The sequence below is a fragment of the Cygnus atratus genome, chromosome 6 (genome assembly GCF_013377495.2).
Source record: "Cygnus atratus isolate AKBS03 ecotype Queensland, Australia chromosome 6, CAtr_DNAZoo_HiC_assembly, whole genome shotgun sequence".
NCBI classification, from domain to species: Eukaryota; Metazoa; Chordata; class Aves; order Anseriformes; family Anatidae; genus Cygnus; species Cygnus atratus.
This window is the reverse complement of record NC_066367.1, coordinates 33,525,507-33,537,638: the sequence shown is the minus strand read 5'-3', so window position 1 is coordinate 33,537,638 and position 12,132 is coordinate 33,525,507. Positions and strand designations below refer to the sequence as shown.

Here is a 12,132-nt window from a genome sequence, read left to right as displayed (position 1 = left end):
ATTTTTAATAACTAAACTTGGACCGTGTAGAAAAATCCATCTCTCGTATCTGTAACAAACAAAATATTTAAATGTGCTTTGTTACCAAGTGATCTATGGCACCTAAAAAGCAATAGAATGCAAAGTTGCAGTATACAACAGATACAATCACCACATCTGCAATCTAAAGCCCTCACTTCCCCAGCACTGTACCATAGCTGTGAATATTTTTCAGCTTTTTTTCCTGACACTTTCAGCGACAGGCATAATCAATTTTGCAAGCGCAGAGAACTGGAACAATATAAACTGAGTGCAAAGAAGGTTCCCCACAGCATTCTGAAGAATACTCTATTTTTAGTTTCCCAGTTTCACCTCTGCATAGAAAGTGGTATGACAGAAATGCAACACTCAGCAGAAAAAGAAAACCTGCACCTGCCTGAACAGACTGCCTCATTACCGAGAAATATTCCAGAACAGCAGCTACAAAAAGAAGCAGCTACAAAAAGAAGCATGTTTCTTGGTATTTCCGTAAGTAATCACTTAACGTAAGAGGAATTAACCCACAGGATACAGAAATACATTTTCTGAATAACATGTTAAGAGCATGAAATGGCTTTTGTTCAAGAACAAGAAAGTACGATAACCTGGTTAACCAGCTCTGAGTAAGGCTCGGTATCTATTACAACTAGAGCTTTGATTACTGTGACAGTGATGGCTGGCAGTTTTGTAGCAGAAGCTAGCTGAACTTCAGCTGATGCTCCTACAGTAACTGCTGTTCAGATACGATTTTTAATCAACCTACAGTTAGCTCTTTTGGTCAGTGGGCCCTCACGATCACGAAGACATGAAATGCTGTTTTCTTTCAGAGAGTTTCCTTCTGTATTTTGGGCACACAAAGCATTTAAAATATTAGTGAAAAAAAACAACACTAAATATTACAGGTGAAACCCCTTTAGAAAGGAAGCCAGGAAGCAGCTGAAAAAGAGACCGGTTCACTGTGAGAAATGTAAACCTCTCAGACAGTGTTACGGCCCCGAATTCAACAGCTCAAAGTCAGGCCATCCCATGTTACACCAAACGTGGCTTCAGTTGCCACGCTCTCAGAAGCTGTCATCTTTTATCTAACTTCGTGTTTGGAAAGCAATTTCAGAGTTAGCAACCACTTTACAAAATGAGTAACCCCCCTGGTTTTTATGTAATACAGGATTTGTTTGTTCTCACTCTTGACCAGACCCAGAATCCCAGAATAGCCGCAGTTGGAAGGGCCCCAACCCAAGGGACTCGTTGCCACGTTAGCCAAGTAGCACGCTGTCCTTCATCTCAACAACAGCCATCGCTAGTAAATATCAACCATTTCAGATGTAGCTTTGTGTTAACTTGGTACGAATGTTTAAAATAAACCCACAAGAGAGGTAATTACAAAACATAAGATCTCATAAGCACTTTGCAGAACAAAAAATATGATGTGGAACCTCTTTATGTCCAGAATGGAGATTCAGAGTTGTCTATAAAGCAGTAAATGAAAAGCAGCAAAGGCGAGGTAGCAATTGGTTGCTAGTAAAATATTCCTCTCTACCATTAGTGTAGATACAAAATATCTCTCTACCACACACCAAGTAACCAAGCAGGAATGAGTGGAATTATTGGCTGGACCATCCTTTCACTACTCTAACAAGATCCCTTGATATTGTGATTAGAGGCACAAGGTACCTTATCAAAGTAGTAAGAGTTGTCTGCACAGCTTTCTTTCTCCTTTTATTATATTTATTTCTTCTAGGACAGAAAGAGATTTTAGTGGCTGCTACTTTTCACCCCGTCCATGTTACAGACCGTGAAATTCAAGTAAAGCATCAAGAGCTGAAAACATACAAGAAACAAACTTACTTACCTAATAGTAACTGATTCCTGCCTTTGCATCTTAACACTGACCCACATCACCCCATGCTTTCAAACTCAGATTTTTATTAAGCTACATGTATACACCGGGCCACCTCTGAGAGTTCACCTCCTACAGGATCCCCGTGAATGGGGAAGTAACCCCAGCTGAGCCTCAGACCTTTTGCTATTAAGCAGTCTGTGTATTAAGTATTCTGAGGAAGGAAAGCAGGGTTGTGGAATACAGTTGGACAACGCATCTTTAACACAGATGGATAAAGCAAGTAGCAAAAAAAAAAAAGAATATATTTTTTCTTGGAATATTTGTCAACATACTTTCACTTCTAAAGAGTGCAAAGTGCAGTTCTGTTTTGCAATAAGCAGGTACTAACAGTACTTTAAGATGATCTGACAAGTCTACCATAATGGGTATCTCATCTTGATGATTCTGCAGTGAAATAATCCCACGAATTTGTCAACTAACCCTGAATAACAACTTCCAGGGCTGATGATATTTGAGCTCTTCCTAGAAGGACTACAGAAAACTACACTACATACTACTGAAGATGACATCTTTCTTACTGGCTACTTAATAGCACAACTATAAAGAAATCCATTTAGTATTTATTTGTAAGAGGTGATCTTTCATCATATTCCTGTTTAAAAAAAAGAAAAACATAAAACCCCACCACCACACAGTCTGGGGGGCGAAAAAAAACAAAACAAAACAAAAAACCCACTTTGTTTCTGAAGGAACCTCAAAAGGACACGAAATCCCTGATTTTTAAGGGACTCAGCCAAAATGTTATCTGCCTTCAAATATCACTAGCTACTTCTGAAAGTTTTTACTGCCGGTTAATATACTACTCAGAAATAAATTTGCTTCAGGAATCCAAACCTTACTGAAGAAGTTGTAAGAATATTTCTAAGTAGGCAGACTACTAGAATATAATAGCTATACTTAACTCAAAAAGAAAAAAAGACAAGAGGAAAGCAGGGAAACAGACAAAGCTTGATAACATTCATAGAAAGGTAAGTCAAAAACAGTAGAGAAGCCTTTACCAAAATAGAAGGATCAGAAAACTAATTCTAGCCACTTAAGTCTCACAATATATACTGTTCAATACCCAGATACCTTTAGTCAAAGGACAAAAAAAAATTACTCCATATTATTTTCAACTGTATTTAAAAAAAGACTATCACCAACATCGTCAGTGTTTTCATGCCACATCTAAAATTAGTAACTGAAACTTCAAAACAAGAGATAAGGTGTATCTCTGCAGTGTTACCTCATTTAAAGTTATTTATTCACCTTAAAACAGGAAAAAACACACACAAGGTATTCAAAATGCTGAATTAAGTTCAACAAACCTGTCTGCTGTCCAGGCTGTGCCAATGGTTGGTTCTGCTGCGTGTTGTAATGGACAGAAACAGGTCGATACTGTTGGCTGGAGTGCGGGTACTGATTGGGTGTACAATAACAAGCTGGCATCTAAAGACAAACGACAATTAAAGAGATGCACTACTGGCAAGTTTATAACAGGCATACATATAAACGCAAAAAGAAGCACACAATAAAAGAGGTGCAAAACTTAAATGGTACAACTAATGTTAAATGCTTTAGCAAATAAAAATACTTACTCTGTATTATATAAAGTCTCTCTTAACAGCTGATTTCTTGTACTTTCATTGTAGAAGAAATAAGTTCCAAAATACTAAATTCCCCTACATCAGCACTATTTTCATCAACTGTTTTTAGCAGTCTCTGGTGACAATACATGTCATTTTAGCCAATGCCAGAGGCAAGTAATGCACTGCTACTTTTAAACTGCAATAACTACTTGTTGGAACCATGGAGAAGGTTGGAGGGGAGATGGGAGCAGATTCAGGATCTTTGGACCAATTTGCATAAGGAAACATCTGAGACACTAGAAAACAATGGAGAACACAAGGATGTACAAAATCCACATTTGGTAGTTTTAAAATCTCACTACCAGTAACACAGTGCTCTGATATTTATGGTTTTTGTTTGTTTTTATTTAACTAGCTAAATAGACAAATCTGAGTGATTATTCCTCCTCAAATAAACTGAAGTCATTCATTTCACAACACAAATGAGAAAAACAAACAAAAAATGCACACAGCCACAAATTAACAGGGAACCCCATACCATATAAAAAGCCCATTAATGGAACAGCATCATCATATTTTAACTATAGCTTTTGGTAGAATGGAAACAGAACCATTGTACCTGCGGCACAGGTTGCTGCATATATCCCTGCTGCTGGAGCACTTGCTGGCTGACAGGGTGGCTAGATGTAGAGTAGCCTTGAGTAGAAACTGGCTGGCCAGAGGGTGGTGGAGGTGGAGCAGCTGCGATGATATAACCAGACTGCTGTGGGGGCTGGAGGACTACAGTGGACTGGAACATAGTAGTATGAGGTTCAGCTGGATCAGCAGGTGGCTGACGGGCAAGACTCATATGGCTGAATTGTGATCCTAGGTTGTCTTGCTGTAATTGTTAAAAAAAAAAAAAAGCAGAAATTACATTCACAAGTACTTAAAGAAAAAAAAAAGAATAAAAGATTATATCACAGTAAGTAAAAGCAAAATAGCTCAGTAAGTAAAATTTTCATATAGGAATGTCTCAAATTACTGCACATTAGCAACATCAGCCAAAGAGCAAGAGGAAAGATGATAGCACAAGATAGAACAGCAGCAAATTATCTTCAGGGCTGACAGTGGGAAAGAACATCCATGTTGGGAGACTTTACTCGCTTCAAATATTTGATTTTTTGGCTCACATCTGCCTCTATCTACTTACTGTAAGAATTCAATACATTTTCTGATTGCACTCTAAAACTTGAGTAATAACGTTAACCCCCAGTTAAAACAGCAGAAGGCATCAGTATTGTTAAAGTAATTTTTGTTTAATTTCTAATTTTAAGTTAATGAGGCTCTAATCCTGGATAACAAGAGACATTTGTCTGACTTGGTATTATACTACATAGTTGTCATGCTACAAAAAAAAAATCTTTGCAACAGCTGCAAAAATCTGTTCTAGCAGCTACCCATTATCTGCACTTTATTACCATCCGAAACTATGGTACTGACAGCACTGAGCACTGCAGGAGTCCCATGGAATATGAAAGTCCTCTTATGAAACTCCCCAAGCATTTTTCTTTTCAAGCAATTCAGCATCAAATGGATTACCAGTATTCTGAAAATAAAAAGTGATCTCTAATAAGTTATCTTTTGTTAGACGTGAAGATTGGGTTCACTCTTCAAAAGTAAACTCCAAATGTGAAGAAACTCAAAAATTTTAAGACCACCTGATTCTCACTCAGATCATCCTGAAGAAAATATGCGTTAATCAAGAAAGACTAAGTTCAACCTCTGTCTTTTATGTATCTATATTCATATCGTATGATGAAGTTTTATAGTTCCAAGGCTAAAAATACTAAATACTAGAAATATGAATTTACACTTAAAACTTCATTTAGAATACCTTTACATCTTAAAAAGACTTGTTTTCATCATATCAACTATTTAACTTGCCTTTGTCACTTCATTTTTAGATGAGGCCTATTAATGCAACCATAATACTTCTCTACACTGGATTTTATATTGCGCTTCCCATAACATCTAGTTTAGAGAAGAGATCCTGATATTTAGTTTTGATTTAATATTACTTATACAAATGGCTAAAACCCCACCACAAGTTTATTTCTGTTATACACTGAATACAAGGAAATTCTGATCTGGTCAGTTCTTCCCACAACAACAGATACAGTACAAGAATGATCAACCACTGAAACACGGTATTGCCAGACATGGATAAACCAAGCTTTCCTGCTACCAACTATGAAGGTGTTCAATTTAGACTACGAACCTAGACCATCAACCCTTTTCCCTACGTTACGTAAGTTGCTGTAAGTAGAAATACATTTTTGAAACTGACAGCACAATTAGTACTTCAACTCATTTCCTGAACATGAAATAGTTTGAAACTACTATAAACCTGGGGAAGTTTCATTGTTTTAACAAACATATGCCTAACAATGATTGCAAATTACAGCACAGAAACCTAAGCTATGTTTGAACTAGCTGCTACAGGCAGCAATTTATTCATATGCTAAAACTGTGTAGGAAGTTCACATTGGTTAATTACCTTCTCAGTTAATGAGATGAGAATGGTTAAATTATTCTCAGTGCAGTTCACATGTATTCAAACTCTAAAATACCATGAGAAACAACACTGCTAAAAACAATACGCCCTTTGTGAGGTGCAATTCCTTTTTGGGATTGTATATCTAAAGTACAGCTACTTATAATATCATTATATATATATTATAATATATATATATATATATAGAGAGAGAGAGTATAGTATTATAGCTATATAGTATAGCTATATAATATTATAGTATTATAATATAGTTTTAATTATATGCAGCCTATTGATTTCAGATCTATATTTATTACTAGACGATGTTTCTGATTAATACCAAAACCAGTAACAAAATACTCTGAATACGTACTAAAATAGCTATTGTATAACATATAGAGCAGCATGGGAAGTTGGGAAGCCTCAATTTTTGACCCGGACCCTAGTTCAGATTCTGCTTTGGATAACTTTTCTCCTTTCCTAGGCTTCAGTTTGTCTTGGTGTTAAGATTCTTAGTGAATATTAATTTTTACAGAAAAGACTATTAGATTTCATTTCCAGCTTCCATCTATTAAACACTGGATACTCGTGAACTGGGAGTGTGAACTGGCAAGGAGACTAGAAAATGTAACCACACAAAAAAAAACAGCACAGCACAGCTGATCCCTGAAAAGAGATTAGGGGTCAGCAGAAGAAAGAGCAGACATAGCAACAAGAAGAAAGGACAGAGAAAAGTTAATTAAAAGGCATAAAAAAGGTATTGACTGGCTAACAAAACTTTGAAAAAGCTTTTCCTTTACAATTATCAATCAATGTATACAGATATATAGGAATAGTGCAATTGTATGTCTTTCTGTTGAACTGAAAATTTAGAGCGTAAAACCTCGGGAACTATTTTCAACCACTCAGGTAATATTTTACTGTGATGAAGAAGCCAGCCAGTCATTACACTGGTATCAGACACCACTTACAAACAACCCAAGCAAAGGTCAGCACCCACTAAAGATTAACCCATGCAGAGAGGAAATGAACAGAAGATATAATACCACAGAATATTGCTGGGTAGAGGAGACTGGCAGGAGCGGGGGTGGATAAGAGACTGCAGGGTACTGAACAGGCTGGGAAGAAGGCTGCAGAGGCCGGATAGGCTGAAGAAATAACAGGTTTATAAACATGGTTAACATTAGGAGTAAGAGAAGTGAAAACAAAGTCAAAGTCTTTTGTAATAGAAAAAAAGCAACTGTGCTCCAGTCATTACCAGAGAGGGAAGGGATACATTTTTTCCCCAATTAAATCAAGCTAAAGACTGAACAGAATTAAAACAAACGTAATTTCCAGTATCTGTCTCCCAGCAGAAATGCATTTGCTTTATTTGTTATATTTTATAGCTTATATAATGTAAGTCAAATTGCTTCTATTTAGCTTATACTATTTCTTTGAGAGAGATTGTTTTGAAATTATAAATAAGAACTACACATGCATTCTAAATACAAGTTATTTCAAAGCATCTAAATACAGAATGGATCTAGTACTAACCACAGATTAAAACGTATTACTTTATCCAACAATACTGAAATATTTTATATGCATTGGGGCTATTTAAACATCAGAGAGCTATCATTGCTAATACTATTTTGAGCAGGTTTAACTCCAGCAGCCATTGAGAAGACAATTATAGAAGTAGCACAGGATTTGTGAAGAAACCTACAAATACTACACGCTTTTGTAGATCAGACAGGGAGAAACTGTACAAATGAACCTTTTTCAAAGCAGCCCATCATTACTGTCTCATATGCAGGTAGCCTGAACAGAAGATTTAAGCCAAGGAAAATGGACAAGGATAAAGCCAGATAACATTCTATAAATAACTTTCTGACAAATTTTGAGAACAATTTGAAAACACCACAGGAGACTATAGCCAATACCTTGGTGCTTGAATTAGCTGCTGCAAAAAGAGGTAGAACCCTCCCTTCTCCTGCCTATTGCACACTGCTCACTTTTCTTCTTCAAGGGCTGAGTCATCTTTAATCTGGCTTATTTTACCAAATTCCTCCTGTGCAAGATGAGAAAAAAAAAGCCTGTTCTTCAGCATGGGGTTTTCTAAGTAGGGTAAGCCAAGGTGCTACCCAAAGAGGCATTCATACCCACCAGTCCTAAACTACCTCTTTTGTACCACCGTACTGCTCGTACAGTACGGCCCAGGAATTCATCAGACTGAAAAATAACCTTAATGAAAAGAGATTTCAACTGGATTAACTCCCTACCCAGTTTGCTGACTATGTGACTGTATGCTAGGGGTGTGTGTGTGTGTCCAAGTGTGACACTGGATGAAGACAGAACTACTCCAGAGCAATCTAGGCTTGCTATATTCTTGAAACTGTAACATTTTCACTATTTTTTTTTTTTTAATTTTCTGTATTTATAAGAAAAGGCTGCCTACCATGTTCAGTTATTAGGAGAATTGATAGTTTTGAGGGCTGTGGGGAAGAACTCCAGCCACACTCATCTCTGCAGCTATTGCTGCTGCTGCTTTAACATATGCGTCACCAGAGCAGCCCTACTAATCCCTGATTACCAGACAGCAATATGACAGCATCAATCATCAGTACAAGCAGCATGTGTTTGACATGTGCACCTGTGAGAGGATGTGATTAGCTGCTGGCTGTTGCTGAGGTGGTGGGGGAAGAGGTGGCTGTTGTGGAGGTCCAGGCACTTGGGTCCTAACGGGCTGCTGAGGCATCGGTGGATTGTACACAACGGGAGTGCCATCTGGATTGAGGAACGGCTGACCTGGGAAGTTGAAAAAGAACACAACCAGAGACATGCAGCTGTATTAGCCAAGTTTGGAGAAAATGAAGACAAATGTATTTACAGTAAACAAAATGAACAAATTAATACAATTCTAAAACAAAGCCGCACTGTTTCATGCCAGATTTATGCCAAATTCCCACAACTACATTTAGAACTGCCATGATTAAAAGGGCCTTAACTGGCAAACTTCATGCAGCTAAGACATACAAGTTTTTAAAGTAAACAAAGAAACCCAGTCTTTACTTAATGAACACTAATAAATATTTGTCATACCCTGTTAAAAAACCTCATTATTAAGTAGACTGAAAAAAGTCAAGAGTAATAAGGGAAACCCCTAATAAAAATACTATTTTAAGAACCTTTTAAAAGACAAGTAAATGAATCTTCTTTAATCAGTTTGACACCGGACAGCTTAAAGGCAAACATTTTTATAAAACATATATAAAACAGTAGCTGCAATTGTACTCTTATAACTGCTAGTTAGTAAGATTAAAGTACTCTCTTCCCCTATTCATAGATGAATTGGCTCTTAGCTTTAAAATGAAATAATGCAACATGATTCTCCCATTTAATAAACTGCATCTTCAGTATTACATCACTGGACTACTGCAACACTTAAATAAACTATTTAAAAGTAAATTGTAAGCAAACAGTGATTAATTTGGTTGTGTGGGTTGGGGGAAAAAAAGAACCAAAGGAACAACAGATTAGTCAGCAAGGGCCTGTGGTTAAGTCTAGCTGCTTAATGACACGTGGCTTGCCTTGGCTCATTTTGATGCTTAAGAAGGTCCAAAGACTCCTGTAAATTTTTCCCTCCTCCAATATAAATATTTTCCTTCGTGGGATTCTTTCCAGAGGCATAAGCTGAGACTAAAGCCTTTGCATCCTAGCCCAGGTCCTGTTAAAAGCAGACTGTAACACTCCTTCAGACCTCTTCGTCCCATCCCATTTCAAAGCAACTGGCCAACACCGTAGTTACTGGAGACAGGACTGAGGCAGCTGATGCGAGAGAGAGAGACAGGAAGAATGGGCACAGCTACAAAAAGTAAGCTGCACAGATGCACTGCAGGTGGTGAAGCTATATTCAATATAGCTTAATAATGGTCAAGAATTGCAAATGTTCATATAAATAAGGAATGTGATTTTATTTCTTTCTACTCCTTTCTAGCAATCCCTGGAGCCTAACATGTTTCCTGTAGCGACCGAGTAAGAGCTGTCTTTTCTCAAGTACGGTCTTCAATTGCTAAGGATGAGTCCTTTGACCTACGACTATGAGATCTTCTGTCAGAAGTGCTTTGGGTTTGAACCCTGACTGTCATTTGGAACAATAAAGCCAAATGAACAATTACAGAATGTGATGATGCCACTACATTAGAAATCAAAAGTTTAGCTGAACCTACATACTCCTTGCTCTGGAATTATACTTTAGCTTCTGTTAGACAGTCAGTAGTTATTAAGATAATCATCTAACATGAAAGAACATTAATGGCTAGTTTAAATACATTAAAAATAAATAGAATATAAGAATCATCACAACTTGAAAGTCAAGCTAATTTAAATGAACATTGAACACTCAGTTCTACAATCCTGCTGCCTTTACTGAGGGGGGTGTGAGTAAAAGGAATGTTTGCAGATGAAAACTCTTTTACAATTACTTCTTTCTCTGCCCTTCCTCACCGCTGTATGTGGAAGCCTCGTCAATGTCACAGGGAAAACGACCAACATTACAGGAGGAAGAAAGTGAAACTAATATCACATGCAAAGCGATGACATAAGTGAAATTAGGATGACTCAAAGTCACTAATGAAGCTGTGTCATGTTTTAGATGCCGCTGCTTTCTAACTGACGGTGTCCTTCCTGCAATACCTGCAGTTATCTGTTTTGTTGCTCGGTAATTCCAAAGACTTTAGCATGGTCATGCTATGAACTCAATGTAAAAATGACAGCCAGCATTCTTCGTATTAACGTAAGCCACAGAGTACTCTAGCATACAAAAATACTAGAGCTTAATTTTTCTAGCAAAACTTTATCACTAATCACATTTGTCTTCACCCACTGGAAAATTCACAAATAAGCTGTGCAATGAATCCATCAGGACCAGAAAAGCTAAGTCAGTAGTGCTACGTCCAGAAGCTGGATATAAGACAGCAAATACACCCCCTCCAAATGCAATGGCTATCTAGGAAGATGATATGCTACAGCATAGCATACTAGTTAAAGCAGGTCCTTCTAGCAGGACCAGCTTTAACTATTTGTTTAGAAGCTTTTAAGAACCCTTAAGGTGACATTCCAGCAGGCAGAATCATTAACTAAAAAAGATTCTCTAGTAAGAATGCCAATGGAGTTATATAAAGAAAAAGATTATTAATTTCTATTTAGTTTCAGGAGAGAAATAATTTAATAAGTGATTATTTTAGCAACACTAGTGAGAAAAATTTAGTTTAAAAAGCACATGCAATTATATTCAAATATAATAAAGTATCTACAAAATGATGGGAGAGATCCTGAAGTATTTCCTTATCTACAAGGAAAACAAATCTTTGGACTATGATTATTTTTTTAATTTCAGTATAAAGATAGGTTGCACAGAAAAGGTAAATTCAAATTTTCAGGATTTTTTAATTTCTACAACCAAGTTAAAGTTTTCCCAGGTTTGCTACTTTTTTTTTTTAATCCAGACAAGTAGTTACACGTCTCTGCATCTACATAATGAAGTATCATTCTCCCACTGCTTACTGAAAATATCAGTATGGGCCAAATACACCAACAGTGATTTAATCCTGTTTTAAACTGAAACAGAAGTTTAAAAATAGCATGTAATCTCATCCTTATTTCTTTCTCTTGTATTAAGTCAGCGTCATGAGTACACAGAGAAAGACTGTATGTTGTGACAAAAAGTGAAGAATGATAGATTCTTTCAAGTTGATGTGAATACTTGCTCAGGAGCTCTCCCCTCACTGAAACTTTTATGTTAGCACTGGAAAAGACTTTTCCATCTCCCCACAAAAAGCTGAAAAAATGAATTTAAATTATTCTGTGTTCTGGATAATATAGTATTTTCATAGTTTGTGCTAGTCACCATTAAGATACTATCTATAAATTAAAACTAGTAGCAAAACCCAAGTGAATTTACTTATCCCTTTTATCCAAGGCTCATGCTCTCTTTTTAAAATTAGTACACTGAACAGATAAACACACCAAAAAATAAAGGAAAAAGACAAGACAATACTGAAATTAAGTCTCATGTAAACACTCGCACACTTTTGTCCAAGTTCTCAACTGTAACAAGAACATCCACG

General features: G+C 36.7%; 1 protein-coding gene across 11 annotated transcripts in view; it reads right to left on the bottom strand.

The window, feature by feature from the left end:
* R3HDM1 (R3H domain containing 1) overlaps window positions 1-12,132 on the bottom strand; it is an 81,000-nt gene that overhangs the window by 12,938 nt on the left and 55,930 nt on the right. For all 11 annotated transcript variants that reach the window (XM_035556026.2, XM_035556024.2, XM_035556029.2 and 8 more), the window contains 3 exons: window positions 8,658-8,812; window positions 4,106-4,366; window positions 3,226-3,346 (listed from right to left, as the gene is read on the bottom strand). In XM_035556026.2, the coding sequence (XP_035411919.1) occupies window positions 3,226-3,346; window positions 4,106-4,366; window positions 8,658-8,812 (537 nt within the window). The remainder of the gene's footprint in view (window positions 1-3,225; window positions 3,347-4,105; window positions 4,367-8,657; window positions 8,813-12,132) is intronic.